This window comes from Brassica napus, chromosome A8, assembly GCF_020379485.1.
Source record: "Brassica napus cultivar Da-Ae chromosome A8, Da-Ae, whole genome shotgun sequence".
Taxonomy (NCBI): Eukaryota; Viridiplantae; Streptophyta; class Magnoliopsida; order Brassicales; family Brassicaceae; genus Brassica; species Brassica napus.
Genome location: NC_063441.1, coordinates 13,290,040 through 13,310,156, shown reverse-complemented (window position 1 = coordinate 13,310,156; position 20,117 = coordinate 13,290,040). Strand labels below are relative to the sequence as shown.

Here is a 20,117-nt window from a genome sequence, read left to right as displayed (position 1 = left end):
ACGATCATGAAGGGAAGAAAACATTAGGATTCCATCCCGACTGATCTCATTCCAGAGATACTCTCAAGATTGCCTGGAAAGTCAATAGCAAGGTTTCGTTGCGTGTCAAAGCTATGGCTATCCATACTTACCCGTCCACGTCTTTTATTCGCACTCGAACGAGCCAACGAGGAGATGCTCTTCTTCTCATCGCCTCATCCTCAGAATCCATATGACAAGTCTTCTCCTGCTGATTTTCTCATCAAGTTCGTATGCCCAGAACTTCGTGCGTTTACTTCTGGTTTGATCTATTTATGCGCTAATAAGCGTGTGATATACAATTTAAGCACAGGAGAGTATGTGAATTTACCTGACCTGAAGAGATACAGAAAGTCCAATAGCTTTTTAGGGTATGATCCACTTAACAAGCAATTCAAAGTATTGTACATGGCTTATCTAAGTGGTCCTGATGATCATAGAATTCTGACGTTAGGACCAAGTAAAGAGAAGAAGTGGAGGAAGATCAAATGTCGGTTAACACATCAGCCTTTGCATGATCAGGTACGCATCAATGGGATATGCATCAGTGGGGTTTTGTATTACATAGGTAAAGCCTATGGTTACACAGCTGAGGAGAGGCATTACATGATAATTTGCTTTGATGTTAGGTCTGAGAAGTTCAAGTTTGTTGAAGCAGAATGCTTTGGTGATCCAAAAGCTACTAAACTGATTAACTATAAGGGTAAATTAGGTGGGATAGACTTGACATATAATGACTCTGATGCCATTGAGTTGTGTATGTGGATTCTAGAGGATGTTGAGAGAAAAGAATGGTCGAAATATGTCTACACTTTGCCTGTGAACAATATCCGCAATGTTTTCGTTGTTGGGGTGATTACTACAGGTGAGATTGTTCTTTCAGAGAAGTTTACATCTACACCGTTTTGTGTTTTCTACTTCAGTCCCGAAAGAAACACTCTCCAAAGAGTTGAAATCCGAGGGGTTGGAGAATACCATGAAGCTTTTGAGACTGAATGCACAGTTCGAGCCTTTGTAGACTATGTAGTTGGTTCTAAGTTTATAGCATAAGAGTCTAGCTAGTTATGGCTATGAATGTGTCTTCTCAATCATAGGTTCCGTGTGAGTTTTATCACTTTGTTGGCTTTTCATTTTTTTGTTTACCGGTTTATACCACCTTATTTGAGAACTATTGATGTTTTTTTAATAAAAAAGTTTAAACGTTTGGGATTGGGATTGGCTTTTGCTTTAACCGTTCGTTAGAAAATACACTCATGCACACACATTTTAATAATAAATCACTAGATTCAAAACATTAAGAAATGATTGTTAAGAGACAAGTAATGTGTATTTTGTGTCACACACACTCTCTCTCTCTTCTTTTGAAAGATGGGGAGAGAAAGAGGGAGATTAACAATGAACACAATGCATGCTTACGACGAGCTGCAAGTCATCAAGAAACTCACTTCAGCAGGAAAGAGGAGAGCTTACGGTATTAACACTCTCAACTGTTTATCCCAGTCTCTTCACCAATGGATCTTTCCAAAGTATATCTGAATCATCAATCATCATCATTGGTTTTATTTAGAGAAATTATAAGAACAGAGATAGATCATGAGATGCTGAAATGGAAACCATATAAAATTACTTGAGATAACTAAGCAACTTGTGTTTTATAACATAAGAAGTTTCATACTCAACAATCGGTTTAGCTGCAATACATTTGGGTTTTGTCTATGTAACATGATATTTTGTTATAATCCAATATTTTGCAGTGTGCAGTTGTGAGAAGTATAATAATGTGCTATGTTATTGTTATCTTCTCTATAAGATATGGTGATAAATGAATGCATCTCAATGTATGATCTCATTCACATTATCAGACTGATGTAACACTTTACATTTCTTGTAGCGTGATGTATGTTACATTAATATTCTTCTCTAAATCTAGCTCAATCTTCATGTGCGTGATTGATCTTTCTATCTCACGTTCATCGTCCGGCTTGCTTGTTCTTTTTATAGCTAGTTGATATTGTGTTGAATAAATCATGTAAAATTTATTTAATAGGGGACAACAATCATTTTTTCTTTCTTATTCTTCCGTCTCACTCTCTCTTTAGAAAAAAAATATATAATTCCAGTTTTTGTATTTTGAAGTATGATTCCAATTTATATATCAACCATGATATGTTTTCTAATATATATGAACAAGAACAAATCAAAAAAGTGACACGACACGTTCATGTACAAATTGATAACATGAACCATATAGGATACTACGCCATCTTCGTAAAGGTTTTTTTTTTGAACCACTTAAATTTGATTCCTTCTTATCTTATATTATTGGATTGTTATATGCTTTTTTTTGCATGATCGCTAACAACCTGACAGCTAGAACGAAGACAACACACTATCTTGAATATGCATTTTTGTCCAAAGTTTCCTCCACGTAAAAAGGAAAATATGTCCAAGCCGTGTTCTAAAATATAAAGAAAAATACAATACAAACGTGAGCCACATAATATTCAACCGCTTCCCAAAGCCTAATCAATAAAGAAGTAAGTCAATAACAACAAATACATGTCAGTGTCTAGCATATCTAACATGTGACTGTTGTCTTGCTCTCTTTGCCAACAACCATATCGTCCACGACGGCGTTCCAGTCTTCAAGATGCGGCCTGACCTAAGGCCTAAGATAATGAAGGGCTACTTGTAGCATTGCATACAATTCATCGGTTTGAAAGAGACACGTAAAAATCTAGTGGTAGACAAGAAGACCAAGTTGTTCATCGTTTGAACTTGAAAAAAAAAAGTTCTTATAATGGTCTTTTATTTTTATAAAAAAATGAAATAACATACAAAGATCCGAATTTCACAAGAGTGATTTTATCATTCCGATCCTCAAATTAAAACCTGAAACAAAGATGGATCTCACCATATGATTATTATTTTAAAAGTTATTAAAAGAAACTAAGAAATCGTACAATGACGATTTATGATAACATGCAACAACAAACCAGACGGACGGACTACCTTTGTCACGCGGAAAGGTAGTCGAAGCCGTCTTCGTCGCTGTAATAAAAGCCAAGGTTACTAATCGCAGCTGAAAGAGAGTTACTCATAGATGCCGGCTCAGTCGCGAGATACGGCATGTTGTTGAAGGAACGATCAAGACAAGCCACAACGTTGTTCAATTCCTCATCATCTTCATCTTCGCCACCACCTTTGGTATGCATCAGCTTCTCTGCTCTGTGCTTTAGACTCTGAAACATTATCTCAGGCTCATGCTGCACTGCTCGGAGAACATCCGCAGATGACTGACCAGGCATGGCTCGGGTCACTGCAAAGCTATGCGGTCCATCGCTCTGAGACACCCTGACAACGCTTGGCCCGCCAAACAAATTGTGCACTCCACCTAGCGCCTCCTCGTAAGCCCCTCCAAGGAACATACCCAAAAAGTACCTTCCTCCTCCACCGTCAAGCTCGTGCAACGGCAAGCTGGACTCTCCGCCTATGAACTTATCAATCTTCCCATCGCTGTCACACGTCAAATCCGACAAGACCCCGCGAGCCCCTGGCCTTTGGTCGAGCTTATGGATAGGAACTATAGGAAACAGCTGATCAATCCCCCAGAGGTCAGGGATCGAAGTGAAAACCGAAAGGTTGATGTTGTAAGTCTGAACCGGATCAGACGCGCCTATAGCCTTCAACACCCACTCGCATAACCCATCAACAGAAGCTAACTGCTCGATGCTCAAAACACCTTCCTTGAAACCGTCAACACATCTCTGCTTCAGCTTGTCCACGTAAAGGAGGCAGCTTTCTTGGTCCCCACGCATCACAGCAGCGTATAGATCCTCGTAATCAGCTCTAGCCTCGTCACATTCAAGCAGAAACTGAATATCATCGTGGTTCACCTGATGAGCCTCCTGAGCCATTGGTTTAGCCGCGGAAACAGCCTCGAAGATCAAGACTGAATGATGAGAGACTATCGCTCTTCCGCTCTCGCTGCATATCACCGGATGCTTCACGGATCTCCTGTCGCATACAGACCGAACAGAAGCCACAACAGCTTCAGCATACTCCTCCAGAGTATAACCAACGGAGAGATCAGAGTCTCCAGACTTAGACCCGTCGTAATCAATCCCCAAACCGCCACCAACATCAATAACCTTCATACCCGCACCGAGACGCACGAGCTCGCAGTAAAGCTGAGCAGCTTCCCCAACACCGTCAGAGAGCAAAGCCGTCGACGGAATCTGAGAGCCAATGTGGAAATGCAGAAGCTGGAGACAATCAAGCATACAACTTTCCCTAAGCTTCCTCACAACACGAACAATCTGACTACTAGTCAAACCAAACTTGCCCTTCTCACCAGACGTTGACCCGAAATGACCAGAGTGTTTGGTCCTCAGCTTAGCTCGTAACCCAATCACAGGCCTCACGTTCATCTTCCGACTCAGATCAATAACCAAATCAAGCTCTTCCTCTTGCTCAAGCACAATCACAGTGTTCAACGCAAGCTTCCTCCCGAGCAAAGCCAAAGATATATACTCAACGTCTTTAAAACCGTTACACACAAGAAAGGCCTCGCGGTTACCTTTAACCAAACAGCTCATAGCGAGGAGAATCTCCGGTTTAGACCCAGCTTCCAAACCGAACCGGAAACCAGATCCGAATTTCACAATATCCTCCACCACGAACCGGTCCTGATTGCACTTAACCGGATACACGCCCTGGTAATGAGAACCGTACCCCTGGCTCTGAACCGCGAAATCGAACGCGGACTGGAGACACTCGAGCCGGTTTTTTAAAACGTCGGGGAACCGGACGATAACCGGGAGCTGCAATCCCAAACCGCCTAACGGCTTAGGATCCGTTACCTTCTTAACAACTTTCAAGAGATCGATGTCTTGGTGAGGCAGAGTGTTGGATCCGTGAGGACGGATGGAGATGTTGCCGGAGGTGTTGGCGGTGAAGTAGGGAGCTCCCCATCCGTCGATCCGGTAAAGAGCGGCGGAGAGGGAGGAGTTCCAACGGCAAGAGGCGTCGGAAAGAAGGGACGGCGGCGGAGGGGGGAAGGCGGTGGTATCGACGCAAGCTAGAGCAGGCATCACGACGGAGGAGAAAAAAAAACTATTGAATCTGGGAATTTGTAAAGGTAGGGGCTTGAAAACCGCCGAGGCCGGAGCCTCGGCTATCCCCTCAGAAGAAGGGGGAAGATGGATCTGTCTCCGCCGTGAAACCCACCTCTTGCGCCCCGACCCGATGCCAGAATCTCCACGGTGAATGCTTCAGGTGAAAACTGGTGAAAATTAAAAGAAAGAAAAAAAGGGAAATCAAGAACGAGTTTTATTCCCTTATCATGCAGAGATCCGGGTTCTGTGGAGGAGGAAGAGAATGTGAGGCTTCTCGGGAGAATGCGTAAGAAAATAGAGATTGATGAAAGGGGAGGCGTGAGGTGGGAAAACGGCTTATTCATGCCTGAACTAGGGATTGCTGAGAAAATACATACCTCAACTTTTACTGCAAGTCAAAACATACCTACACTAATCAAAAATTTAAAATTCATGCCTGAATTATGGATCGATAAAAAAATACATACCCCAACTCTTATTGCATGCCAAAACATACCTTAACTAATCAAAAATTTGAAATTTATGCCTAGTCTTTAGAAGTCAACGCCAATTTCAATCTATACTATTATTTGCGAAGTAAATTTTCGTAACGGAGCTCTCACGTTAAAAATTAGAGTAGCTAAAATCTATGTTACCCCTAATAAATTTTTATATATATTCTATTATATAATAAAATGAATTTTATTTGCGAAGTAATTTTTCGCAACAGAGCTCTCACGTTAAAAATTAGATTGGCTAAATTCTATGTTATCCTTAATGAATTTTTAAATAAAATGAATTTTATTTTAAAAATCTTATATATTTTTTTAAAATAATTATGATGATTCTTATATATTATGTTGTTATCTTAAAATAATATTTTACTATTATAAAAGTAAAAAAATTAAAAGAAGTGATTTTTTACAATATTATATTTAAAAAAAAGATAATTCTTATATATACAAATATATCTTAAAATCACTTCTTAGAAAATATCCTTATACAAATATATTGCTCCATTAATATTTACTTAGATATTATTTTTATCTTAAATTTGAACTTTCAAAATAGTAAAATATTATTTCAAGATAACAACACAATATATAAGAATTATCCTATATTTTTAAGAAAATATAATATTGCAAAAATCATGTCTCTTAATTTTTTTTACTTTTACAATAGTAAACTATTATTTTAAGATAACAACACAATATATAAGAATCATCATAATTTTTTTAAAATATATAAGATTTTTAATATAATTTTTTTTATTATATAATAGAATATATATAAAAATTCATTAAGGATAACATAAACTTTAGCCACTCTGTTTTTTAACGTGAGAGCTCCGTTGCTATAAAATTATTTCAAAAATAATAGTATAGATTGAAATTAGCGTTGACTTCTAAAGACTAGGCATAAATTTCAAATTTTTGATTAGTTAAGGTATGTTTTGGCAAGCAATAAGAGTTGGGGTATGTATTTTTTTATCAACCCATAGTTCAGGCATGAATTTTAAATTTTTGATTAGTGTAGGTATGTTTCGACTTGCAGTAAAAGTTGAGGTATGTATTCTCTCAGCAACCCCTAGTTCGGGCATGAATAAGCCGTTTTCCCGGCGTGAGGTTGATGAAGGGAGCTTGCTCTTGTTTATATAGGTGGAGGAGGAGGAGGTTACGAAGGAAGGAGGCAAGTGGGCCGTAGGGCCCATTATGATATCAGCTTTAAAAACTTTTCATGTTTTTCAACGCCTTTTTATTACTTTTACACCGCATAAAAGAAAGAAAAAAACGAAGAATAATCTTATTCTTGATTAGTTTCCTATGCCATAGATTCGGTTTAGCAATTTGTCATCAAAATATATTCCAGGTCTAAAAATACCATAATTTGGGGAATTTTTCAAAATAAATGAAAAGGAAATTATCATTTTATAAGAATATGTATCTTACTCATTTATGTTAGAGTTATTCTTTTTTCAACATGTGGACTGAAATTCATACGTGTGTTAAATTGAAAAAGAAAGTAAATGGTTTCCTGTTCTATTGGTCTATATTTTTTTGACATTACCTGGCAACGTTTAGTTTTCTAAATATATTTCCTCTACACTTGGCATCACATGTTTCCTTTTCCAAATTCTGCATTTTGAGATATAAATATAAAATTCTTGATAAAATCTATAAATATAAATTATTTTGTGAAAATCCTTAATTCTGATAGTTTGATTAAGAGTTTATTAATGTTTTTATATTATACGGTTTGTAGTAAAAATTTCGAAGAATGTAAGTTATGCATATTATAGAGAAAATAGTTACAAAATATTACAGCATGTTATAAGAAATGTCAATGTTCTGAAGATCGCTAGGAGGTAACTACGTTTTATAGAAAGATTAGTGATTAGGCGAATTATCTGGGGCCTAGCCGAAACCTAATCGTTAGCAAATTATTGATTTATTTTATCTATATTATACATTTCTATGACATATTTTAGTTTTTAAGTTTAATTATGAAATTATTGTGATGAATAAAAATTAGATATATAAATAAAAAAAATTAGACAAATTTGTATATTTATAATAATATTATTGTTTAATTTAATATATTTAGAAAAAAATTAGATCAATTTTAATCGATTTAGAAAGTTTAAACCAATTTTAATCATATAAATAAGTATAAATCAGATTTTTTTTAAATCGATCGGATATAATCGAGTTACCGCTTAGGCGCCGTCTAGACCAACTTTTAGAACCTTGAAAAATACCGTCAGGCGTGGTGGATAAGACATATAAAATTGTCAATTTTAGAATCATCTAACATTTTATAGACTGTAATAGCTAGACATTAAAAAAATAATTCATTTGTTTCATAAAAAAATTATTCTAGATTTTTATTTTGTTTCAAAAAAGTGTTATTCTACATTTTTAATATAATTTTAATGTTATTTTTTATTTTTTTAAATAATCAATAAATATTTAATTAAATAGTTTTATTTTAATAATTGTATATTCTATTATTTTTAATCTGCGTAAAATGTATCTAAATGATATTTTTATGAAAAAAGGGTGCAAAAATTATGATAAAATATAGGTTTGGGGTTTTGTTATAGTACTTTTTATAGAAAAAGATTCTCTATTCGTCACAAACACTTGGGTAGCAGTCGCCGGCAGGTTATGAAACGTGTGCCGTTTTATTGGATAAGTGATATTTTTTTTACGAAACGGAAAGAATATAAAATTATGACAATACTTTCTCCGTTTCAATTTATAAGTAGTTTGCATAAAAACACAAGCATTTAAGAAAACATATTTATAGCTTTAGCATTTAATTAAAAGGAAAATGGAGCCAATGACAAATTTTTATTTTTTTATCAAATTTTATCATATTATATTGTGCATTGGACTTTAAAAGTAATTTATATTGCGAAACAAATAAAAACCTTATAGAACTATTTATATACCGAAACGGATGAAGTATAATAATTAATGGGTTTAGGGTACTCTTGGGGTTTTGTTATACTTCCTCTGTTTTTAAAATATCCATATTCTAGTTTTTTCACACATTTTAATAAAACACATTAAATTTGTATAATTTTTTGTGTTTATCTTTTTTCTATAATTTTAAGCTAATAAAAAATCAATTAGTGCAATTAGGTTTTTTGAAGTTTGCAATTAATTAATAAAACATATATTAAAAATAAAAAAATGAATTTTTTTGAAACAAAATTTTTCTTTAGAATATGTATCTTTAAGAAATGGAGGGAGTAATATTTTTTATAAGAACAAGATTCTCTTTTGGTCACGAACACTTGGCTAGCAGTCGCCGCGTGGCGGAGCAGGTTATGATACGTGTGCCGTTTTATTGGATGCTGCAACCCGTATTTTAATGGGCATAACTTCACGGACCATGCCTTTAAGAGAATATTACACCATAGGGCAGTTTTAAGTTTTTTATAACACTATAAGACACTTCTTGCTACTAGAGCAGTTTTTTCTAACCAAAACCCACTTTCTACCTATATACTAATTGAATAAGCTAACTAACTATAAAGTTAACCAATTAAGCATTTAAAAGGCACGTGGGTTCTAGCATCTTTCTCTCTCCCTTTTTGATTTTACTCTGACATTTTCTTTTTTAAATCTCATACGAGATGCTGTTTATTTTTTCAAGTAGCTTCACATTTATATCACTAATCGACAACCCAACAGCGGGGTTCGATTATGCGAAATGACAATGAACAATACTAAGATGCGTACAATTTGCAGGGAAAAAATCCAAGAAAAATAAGAGCAAATTGTTGTCGAAGACACGTACATTGATGAATTTGAGTTTTGGATTCAAGAACTGTGATACCCTAGATGATGAAAGCTAAAGAAAAATTGATTCTTTTGGTGTTTGTAGTTGACAGGTCAAAAACGAGTTACAGTCCAAAAGCTCCAATTCTCCTCCTCTTCTATGTCCTCAGCTCCTCCGTTCAAGATGCCAATGAGCTAAAAATTCCCAATTTCTGCAAAATTCGTAACCCTAAGGAACTTGGGAAGAAGATGACATAATTACGATTATGCCATTAATGAATTAATTATTTTTAAAAATCGCGTACACGTAGAGATGTGTACATATGTACATTCTAAGTGTACATGTTTATTAATTAAGTGTACATGTTGATGTTTGTGAAAACCATTAAAATCACCAATATATTATGTACACCACTTTCATCTTTTGTGTTTCCTGATATTTTTTGTTTTGATTTTACACATCTGAAATATAATGTGTATAATCATGTTGCATTTGTACATTCCAATTCCAAACCATAAATACAAAATTGCATTTTTTTTGGAGAAAATCAACATTTATTTTTGGTAAACGATGTATTGTGATTTTGCATAGTTTTATGTATTAAGATTGTCTGAAGTTGTACACCTTGATTTGGAACTAGTTATCTTGAATCATTTATCTACCACCCATGAGTTCTGCTTTGTCATATTATATAAATCTTTCAGTTACTGTCTTGTTTCATATTGTTACATGTTACCAACAAATAACCAATTGATTGCATTTAGATTGAGCTAAATGACATGTATTCTTAGTTCTTGAAATCCTCTAGAGTTTGGATTGACACCTTAAGTACTACAACTACTAAAGAATTAAACTTATCCCACATCATTAATATTACAACAACTCTCAAAAATATATTTTACGTTATGCAAATGTACATTTCTTTAATAATATGTACACGACATGTATGTACATGACGTGAATGTACAAAATCGACAAATGCATACGTGTACAATATACATCAATTATCTTTTAACGGATATTTACATGTACACATATGTTTGAGACACATGTTACATGTTCAATATGTTGTAAAATTGTGTACATTTGTTAGTGTACATATGTAAATTAAAGGTTAGTGGCGTACATGTGTCCAACAAATGTGGTAGTGTACACGACATGGGTGTACAAAATCACAATGTGCATTTAGACTTTGCTTTGAATTCTCATGTGACATTAATTTTGTGTACATATGAACATACATTGTTGAAACTTGTAAATCTATTTTACAAATTCGTAAATGTCTAATTGAATTTATTGTTGAGATACTTGTAATATTTCAAAATAGTGTACATATGGATTGTTGTACATGTGGATAGTGTAATTGTATGTACAGCATATCATGTACATATGAATCATTTTTTTCTACGTTTTTTAATTAGTGGTATTTTCGTAATTTTAACTTCATCTTCCCCAAAATCGTTCAGGGTTTTCTGCAATTTCTCTCTATAGCCGCCAGCCATTATTCTCACCTGAATCATCAGTTTTTTTTCATTTTTTTTGCTTATTATACCTTTAAAACTGTAGAAATATGGTTTAAGACACTATTTCAAGCTCAAAATTATTCTGTTCCTAAAACGTAAATTTTGCTTTTTTTTTATTATTGTCACACCGCGAGGCGGATGAGTTACAGAGCACGGCGTGAAAGAAGAAGCTTGGTCGTGCTGTTTCATGGCGAAAAAACAGAGGAACCACAATCGTGTTCTTCATCTTGTTTCCGGTGGCAGATATGAAGAGATCGTTTCATTTTGTTTTCCAGATTTTTTCGTTTCTCAGAATTTTTCATTTTGTTCTTCAACATCTTGTTTTTATTACGATCTATCAACTTCTTTATTTTATTACTTTTAGAATTATTTATCTATTAGAGAAAGAGAAGAAAAATGAGATTAAGAATAGTGGGACCCATTTAGTTGCAATAATAAATTTAGTTAGCTTTTAGTTGTAAAAAACTACCTTGGGAGCAATAACTGCTCTATCTTGTAATAAAAAACTTGAAACTGCCCTAGGATGAAAATAACTCTGCCTTTAACTTGGAAGCATGTCAATTAATTTCTGTCAGCGATCTATAAAATAAATCACCATATTAAGTTTTATTTCCTTTTACCAACAATAACAATAATATTTTGAACAAGACGCCGATTAAGTTAATTTATTTTTGATTATCCGGAAATTTTGGACCAAGGCCTTTAATCCCCCAGGTCTGAGACCCGGCCGGCATTGATAATATTTTAGCGTAAAACATTTTTTCCATAGTAGATCGAACCCATGAATACAACAGCACCAACTCATGCGTTTAAACCAACTGGAATGTCACATCCGTGGTGATTAAGTTAATTTTTCATCAAAACTTTTCTCATTGAATTTTATACAGACTTTTTTAATTCTCTAAAAAATACTTATCCGTTTTGAAATGTAAAATGTTTAAATAATTTTTGATGTTCTAATATAAGATGTTTTCGTATTTCTAACTAAATTTTAATTTTAGTTTTAAATCGTTAACATCATCATATTGTGATTGTTAGACTTTTTATGGCATTTCTGATTTTCATGTTTTGCAGTTAAATTTTGTTTCATACAAAAACTTGCATTTAAGTAAGTAATTGTAAAGATAATATGCAAATTAATTGGCTTATATTTTGAAAAAAGATATATTTATGTACAAAATCCATCTTTGTGAAGTAAGAAAAAAAAACCTTAAGATTTCAGAAACCGATGGAGAAACATTGTTCATCTGTGCAATGTTTTAAGGGAAGTAGTTGTTTTTGTTTCCAGGAAATTTATATTATCCAGCGATTACAGTCCCAGGGGTAAGATATAACGGACATTGATAATTTGATATATAGGAATGGGCGGATGATATGTTCTTCGGGTTCCTAATTAAATCTTCTCCATTCCTTATAATTATGTAATTATTTAATACCCTTCAACCTCATATTCCTCCAAAGTGTTTGTTCTTCTATTGTGTTTATATGATCAATTTTGTTTTATGCATATGTATGCATTTCTTATGTGACGGGGTTACGTTTAGGAAAATGAGATAATATAAGCCATTCAAGCCATAAAAACATAGAACTATACAATGACTAAATCCATATATGATGCTGTTAAGAAAAGAGAAATAAGGAAGTATCATATCATGTGGTTTCTCCTTTTCCAATTATTTCCGCAAAACTAAATACATGTTATATACAAATTTAAGTACGCACCAAATATTAACACTAGTACATCTTTTTTTTTTCTTAAACTAGTACATCTTTTAAGTAACGAATAACTTGAGAAAAAAACACAAAAGTTTCATGACTCATGAGCATATGCATCGCTCAAGCTGATAAAGCTGATAGAGTTTGGCAACTTACAATTAGAATATTCAACAGAATAAGGAAAGCAAAACGCGTTGACGGCGGTAAACGGCGTTTACTGAACGCGGACTACCCACGTACACCACTCTTAAAGCTATCGTAAAACAATGCTCTCTCATTTGATATTTTATACCATGCACTATTCTATTCCCCTTTTTCGTTCAAAAGAAACAAAATATATAAATATTCCTCAAATCAAAGATATTCGTAACGAGTCATGCAGTTTATACAATTTTTATCATAGTTAATCCTAATATCGCATCGGCCAACGTACTAAACATATCTATACTATTAAAGCAGGATCCTATTGTCATAATTACCTTAGGGGCATGTTTCTTTCACTAACATTGCATGTTTCATTAAGGGCAATTAAGTAATATTAATAACAAATCTATATTGGGTCATTATTTTTGGATCCAGCCCAAATCAAATCTCTCTTGGGCCATTTGGGCCTATTAAAAAATCAGATTCAATTCTCACTTTTTTTTTCTTTGGGCCATTGTATACAAATTCAAATAATTTTTTTCAACTATTCTTAATTATTATTTTTTTCTTTTCTTAATATAATTTAAGCATTCATAAAAATAATTGAATTTTTTTATTGAAAAGTATAAATCTTTATTAAAAGTATATAATTTTTTAATTAAAATATTAACCTCATAATAAAATTAATTTATCAGAGTTATACCAACTTAATTCATTAAAAAAATAAAGTTTAATTTTTTTAAACATAAATAGTCATTTAAAATGAAATACGATAAATAAAGATAAAATTTTTAAGTCTTTTATAAAATAAAACACAAATATATGAAAATGTGACATTTACTAAATATTTGTCAATTGAAAAAAAAACAAAAATAAACCCGCGCTTTGAAAGCGCGGGTCAAAATCTAGTAGCTCTTAATTACGTGACGTGTGATTTGGGAGATTAATTGTCATGTGGTTGTGAAGGTCAATTAAGGCTACAAATGACTTTGGCACTCTCGATAATCTATTCTAACGTGTGCCGTGCCAAACTCGGTTGATTGAACCTACTCTCTTTTTTTTTTCTATTCATTCTACTTTTCTTATCATATGCATTCAATCTGAACATCTTTTCGGAATATTATAACCATTAACTCATTAAGGTATTATACAACCTATTTCTCTGGTTAAAAATTAACCAAACTATTTAATTCCATGGCGTACACAAACATAGATCATTTCACGTGGATGTTGCTAATGTAAGCCCTGGTGTATATGATATATCTCAGTTGTTTTAAACATAATTTTTATGCGTTAGGAACAACCACACTTTTAAAAATTTTAAATATAATAATTTTTAATTGTATACGTTTACAACCATTTGTATATTTAAATTATACCATGTTAAGAATTGATATATATATATATATATACACATATATACACTCAAAAGCATATTCAATTGAGGTGGGCAATTAGTTTTTTTTTTTTTTTTTTTGGCAATTAGTTAACTTAAAAGTACTTTGGTATTTATTAGATATAAGTTATAACAGTCGTATGTGAAGAAAAAAGTTATAACAGTCGTCGTATGTTGTTGCCTAGTTGTTGTTCATTACTTTGTCTCATTTTTCATGCATCACTGATTCGCTGCATAATCACGTAAAGACCACGTATCCGGACTTTTATTTGACAATATAAAACAATATGCAATAATGCAATACAAAACCAAAACAAAATGCTAAAGTGGCCCTTACAAAACAATACAAAACTAGTCAGCTGTCGTAAGGTCTCCTGACCGCATCTTTGCTCGTAATTTTGTAGTTTTACAAGTCACATGCTTTTTGGCATCGGTCATGCCTATATTATAACAATAAAATAAGAAACTTTCACCTTTTTTTTTTGTATAATTGACGCTATATAACACTCTTACAAAGTGATGGACAAACCTGAATCAGCCCAGTGGTTTTATAAGTATTAGACTATTAGTATGAATATGGACTAATAATATAGAGGAAGCCATCACTTCTAAAGATAGTTTGTTGCTATTTTCTTCTAATGTCTTATTTATCTTTTGGTCGTTCCAACAACCGAAAACTATAGGAACTATTTGATGATGTAAAACGGCATATTCAAATTAAAATGTATAACGAACATTGCGGGTCATATCACATGGTCTAAGATAATCAAAATCTATAGATTATTTTTATTTCTGAATATATTATTGCATGTCCATAATGTATTCATATACTGATATACAACAAATATAGATTTTATATTTCCAAAAGGTAAATAGTCTAAGAGAGGTTCCAAAGGGCGAAGGCTTGGTTTGTGGCCCTGCATGAAATGGCTGCTGCCATCTCTTCAACCAAGTATTTAAACAACTAAGCACGTTTATGCATACGTACAAAATTTATCGTGAAGGTCAGAGTAAGACGAATTTATATCACGTGATAAATCTTGCAAATCGACGTCCTAGTCTCCTAAACTCACGAATAGAAGAAATCTAACGAAAAACAAATACTCTAATCGTAAACTAAAAGTAAGAATTTGTTTTAAACATGGTAAAGTAACTGTTGTACATGTCGTCGATTCAAGCTTTTGGGTCAGTAAGCGAAACAAGGTTAGGAGTGCTGCCAATACAGGATAGTGATTTAGTGATGACAAGGTTGTGAAAAATTTATAATTTTATTCACGTTAAAAATATTTGTAAAACGTTTGTATTACTATTCAATTAAAAAATCATAGAAAATTTTGTTTTTAAATAAAAATGGCCTGGCATTAAAAACGCAAACATTGTATTTCAAATAATCAAAACCCAAAGCATAGAGAAACAATTATGTGTAACATAGAACAAACAGGCGAATCAAAAATTCTTTTTCTTTATACTTTTGTCACGAAACTTTAAACATGAATGAAAATAATGACATAAAAACTTCACCAAGAAAACAAAACAACAACTTCACGAACACAACACCAGAGGAGAGAGCAAGATGGTTTCAGAAAGCAAACTTCTTTACAAATACATGTATTATAACTTACTTCCTCAGGACAATACAAGAATACAAAAATAAAAACATACCAAAGCTCCTCCGAGCTCTTTATTACAGAACCAAACAATAAATAAACCATAGGTGGTTTTGCTTCTGAAACAAAGTTCCAAGAATCCAGTAAATGTTCCAGTTTTCGATGATACATACTAAATAAAGCACACAGAAAGTAAAAGAAGTACCTTTGGGGTACTTTCTCATTCAGCTCTAGACTGGCCAGCTCTAGAGGAGAGGATGATTCCTACAATAAGCCCGTAAAGCGCAAGCGCTTCTGCGAAGATAAGGATAAGAATCATCCCGACAAAGAGCTTAGGCTGCTGAGCATTTGCCCTGAAAAAAAAGAATAGCAAACAGACAAGTCAAGCACCAAATGTTATATATTGTGAAGCTTTAGGAAAAGAGACAAACCTGACACCAGCATCTCCGACAATACCAATGGCCATTCCAGCGGAAAGACCAGCAAGACCACAAGCAAGACCGGAAGAGAGATGGGCGTATCCGTCGAAGAGGTAGTAAGACTTAGCCTTGGGGTTAATCCCGGTACTGATGATAACAGCAATAATCAATCCGTAAATACCCAACACACCAGCCATAACAACAGGGACGATAGATTTCATCACAAGCTCGGGTCTCATCACTCCCATGGAAGCCACACCAACACCACTCTTTGCCGTTCCATAAGCAGCTCCCATACCTATCCATACAACGAAAAATTCACATATTAAACAACATGTCCAAAATATAAACAATTCTTACAGGATCCCACGAGACTCATACTATGTGTAATATAATGCAGACTTCTCCCAACGGGATTCGAACCTATGACCTCTTAGATCAAATTTAACAGCCAAATAAGAATGACTTAACTACAATATAATGATGACTGAACCACATGATCCAAGGTCAAACGCAAACCGTATCTAATAAATCACATATTTATTTTGGCTCTGGACGCAGATCGAACCTAAGAGACTAGTTCTTTCAATCAAATCATGTGTATTTTCCTAGACATTTCTCAAACAACTACACGAATCTCAAAACATTTTTCGAAGAAACAAGGAAGGCGATCACGAACAAGGATGAGAGTAGAGAGAAAGAGGAAATTACAGGAGAAGACGAGTGCGGCTGCGGCGCCGAGGAAACCGAAGAAGGGAGCTGTTTCGTCGCCGCTGAACGTAGACATGTTCGAAGTTTTTATCTCGGATCTGAAATCGAGTCGATGATTGAACTCTGGCGAGAGGGAGAGACGTAGTAGATATATCGTTCTGATTTTATTTATTTATTTACGTACTTATTTTTGTTTTGTCTTTTTTTTTTCAGATGAGTGGAAGGGAACAACGTTGCTTGTCGGGATAACAATGTCATTGTAGGCCTGGGCCTGTTATAAGCCCATTATATTAATATGTCAACTTCTAATACCTTGTATTAACGCTAAAACGTTGTTTATATTGCGTTTCAATCTTTTTTTTTCGAACAGTGGCAAAGAAATGGCTTATCCAAATTTGGTGGTACAGAAATGACATTGATCCATGCTAATGGAATATTGCAAATACTGCATTGCTAGTCTATCCGCATGTTTGCTGATGCATGAAGAACATGCTGAACAACGAAACTGAGAAAAGATTTCTTACAGTGATGAAATTCGTTCATATGAATCGAGAAAGCCCGGTTAATCTGTTAACAAAGACATTTGTATTTACGAAATTTTAATAATGTTTCTAAGAAATGTGGTTTTAGAATCGGTTTGTTTCATCTCAGTTTGACTCAGTTTCGGATTTGTTAGATATATGAGATTTGAAATCAATTGCATTGTATATTGTTAATAATTTTATGATTAGTTTAATGAGAAGTATATAATATCACTACAAGAAACACGCTATATTCCGACGGACAAAAACGTCGTCGGACAAGTTTGACGATTTTCCGACGGCATTCCGACGAAAACAAAAAATACTACTTCGTCGGAATATACCGACGACTTTCCGACGAAAGAGTGTGCATCGGTATATACCGGCGCAATTCCGACGACATTCCGATTAAATATATAACCGTTACGTTCGTCGGAAATTCGTCGGTATATACCGACGACTTTCCGACGACATTGCGATCAATAATATAACCGTCGCTGTCGTCGGACGTTTGTTGGTATATACCAATAAATTTCTGACGAACTTTTTGACCGTTGCCGACAAATACATATGATCGTTTTATAGCCTTTGAGATAGGAAAATACCGACGGAATTCCGACGGATATGACCGTTAGGGTCGTTGGAATGTCGTCGGAATGTCGTCGGAATGTCGTCGGACTGCCGTAAGCAATTTCCTATAAATACAACCTCTCCTCATTCAACTCATTCACTCCTCATTCCCTCTTCACTCTCTCTAATCACAACAATTCCGAGAAAATCATGTCTTCAGGAGTTTATTATCGTTCGTGGATGGATAAACCTCATATGGATCCCAACACCAATTTACTTACGGAAGAATACGTTCAAGGGATTGGAGAATTCATGAAGCTTGTTGAACAGCGACCGAATGCAAAAACCGGTATGTTAAGATGTCTCTGCTCTACTTGCAATAATAATAGGATTATAAAAGAATTTGATGTTTGGACTCATTTGTATATGAGAGGATTTTCACGTAATTATAAAGTTTGGTATCTTCATGGGGAAACTGGTTATAAATATGGTAGTACTAGCGAACCTCAGCCTGTTAGCGAACCTCAGCTTGATATTAGGTTAGAAGAACCTAGAATGGATATAGATTATGGTGTAGGTTCTTAGTTTTTTATGAATTTTAAAACTTGATGAATGTTTTTTTTTCTATTTAAGTTTGTAAGAATTTAAATTCTATAATATTATTAGTTTTAAATTTCAGATTTTGTGTACTTATTTATTTTTAATATAAAAAAAATATTTATAAATAAAAAATTTATTCATATTTAAAAATGGTGTATTCTGACGAATCTAAGTTGTCAGAATATACCGACAAACCGGTTCGTCGAAATATACTGACGAATCATAGTCGTCGGAATATACCGACGAATACAAGTCGTCAGAATATTCTGACGACTATGATTCGTCAGTATATTTCGACGAACAGGTTTGTCGGTAAATTCTGACGACCTAATTCGTCGGAATATAGTGTTTCCGATGAATTATGTTCTCGGAATATGTTATCGGATTGTCGTCAGAAGTTCGTCATAATGTGGTTTCTTGGTATTCGTCAGAAAGTTGTTGGAACCTCTGACGAAATTCCGACGAATTTTTTTTTCCGACGAAATGATACCGACGACCACTTTCGTCAAAAATTCGTCAACTTGTATATATTCCGACGAACTTCTGATGATTTTGTCCGTCAGTATCCGCCTGTTTTCTTGTAGTGTATATATTTAGTGGACCGATATATATTTTTAAGGACTTTAAGAAGCATTCTAATGATGACACTTGTCATAGCTAAAATGTTGTAATACTTCTCTTTTAATATATACTAGATTTCCACCCGCACAACCGTGCGGGTATATATTTTCACATTTATATATATAGATATTTGTTTTACATAATTATTATATATTTTTAATGTTACTCACATATTTAAATGTTTGTATAATTATGCTACATATAATAATTTTATAGTTTTCATGCTGTAAATTAAAATCATCACATATATATGTTGCTTATTATATATTTGTCTTATTGAATTTGCGTTTGATTACTAAACTAAATTTTTTAATGCATGAAACAACATATATGAAAACAATTTTGTATTTAATTTATTATAATCATGATCCGTAATTTAAATCGCTAGATTTTTTAATAATTTTTTAATGTCTATTAATTTTATATAATAAATTATTGTATATTAAAAAGTTTAAAATAAGTTAAATTTTTATACATGTATTATATAGTTTACTAATATTAACCCGTTCTACCAACATATTATATTTTTTAGCATAAATATTTTATATTTATGAAAATAAAATATGTTAACTTATCAATTTAAAATAATTTTATCATATTTTGTTCAATATAATATTTTTATTTTAAAATGATAGATATTATTATAAAATTGATAAAATAGGATATAATTTTATTCTTTTAGTAAAATTTCATTACTAATTACAAAATTAGTTGAAAATATTTATATTCAATTTATGACAATTAAGATATCTTATTATAATCTTTTTCAAGAGATTTGTTAAAATTTCAATTTTTTTTTAGAAAAAAATTAAAAGATATAAAAGATATCTTATATATTAAAACAGAAGTGACAACCTTGATTCATGTGTGATTTTTTTAAAAAAT

At 33.2% G+C, this 20,117-nt stretch overlaps 3 protein-coding genes across 4 annotated transcripts; 1 reads left to right on the top strand and 2 right to left on the bottom strand.

The window, feature by feature from the left end:
* The first annotated feature begins 141 nt into the window (after positions 1 to 141).
* LOC106358930 (putative F-box protein At1g30925) lies at positions 142 to 2,572 on the top strand. The gene has a single exon (XM_022690748.2). The coding sequence runs from the start codon at positions 175 to 177 to the stop codon at positions 1,066 to 1,068; it is 894 nt and encodes a 297-aa protein (XP_022546469.2). The 5' UTR covers positions 142 to 174; the 3' UTR covers positions 1,069 to 2,572.
* A 238-nt stretch (positions 2,573 to 2,810) lies between these two features.
* LOC106371271 (arginine decarboxylase 2) lies at positions 2,811 to 5,461 on the bottom strand. The gene is made up of 2 exons (XM_048738838.1): positions 3,031 to 5,461; positions 2,811 to 2,910 (listed from the first exon to the last, which is right to left on the bottom strand). Exon 1 carries the CDS (start codon positions 5,109 to 5,111, stop codon positions 3,036 to 3,038), a length of 2,076 nt encoding a protein of 691 aa, XP_048594795.1. The 5' UTR covers positions 5,112 to 5,461; the 3' UTR covers positions 2,811 to 2,910; positions 3,031 to 3,035.
* Positions 5,462 to 15,747: 10,286 nt separating this feature from the next.
* On the bottom strand, positions 15,748 to 17,163 carry LOC106361016 (V-type proton ATPase subunit c1). Of its 2 annotated transcripts, XM_013800712.3 has the most exons (4): positions 16,921 to 17,144; positions 16,222 to 16,507; positions 15,996 to 16,143; positions 15,748 to 15,909 (listed from the first exon to the last, which is right to left on the bottom strand). In XM_013800712.3, exons 1-3 carry the CDS (start codon positions 16,994 to 16,996, stop codon positions 16,011 to 16,013), a joined length of 495 nt encoding a protein of 164 aa, XP_013656166.2. In that variant the 5' UTR covers positions 16,997 to 17,144; the 3' UTR covers positions 15,748 to 15,909; positions 15,996 to 16,010. The 2 variants fall into 2 exon arrangements, with proteins under 2 accessions (XP_013656166.2, XP_013656165.2); XM_013800711.3 differs by having other exon boundaries at positions 15,748 to 16,143; positions 16,921 to 17,163.
* Positions 17,164 to 20,117: the final 2,954 nt, after the last annotated feature.

Coding starts and splice junctions, on each gene's coding strand:
- LOC106358930 (XM_022690748.2), top strand. CDS start 175: ATGCTCTTCTTCTCATCGCCTCATCCTCAGAATCCATATGACAAGTCT.
- LOC106371271 (XM_048738838.1), bottom strand. CDS start 5,111: ATGCCTGCTCTAGCTTGCGTCGATACCACCGCCTTCCCCCCTCCGCCG.
- LOC106361016 (XM_013800711.3), bottom strand. CDS start 16,996: ATGTCTACGTTCAGCGGCGACGAAACAGCTCCCTTCTTCGGTTTCCTC. Junction 16,508..16,920: donor AGCCGCACTCGTCTTCTCCT/GTAATTTCCTCT, acceptor TTGTATGGATAG/GTATGGGAGCTGCTTATGGA. Junction 16,144..16,221: donor GTCGGAGATGCTGGTGTCAG/GTTTGTCTCTTT, acceptor CTTTTTTTTCAG/GGCAAATGCTCAGCAGCCTA.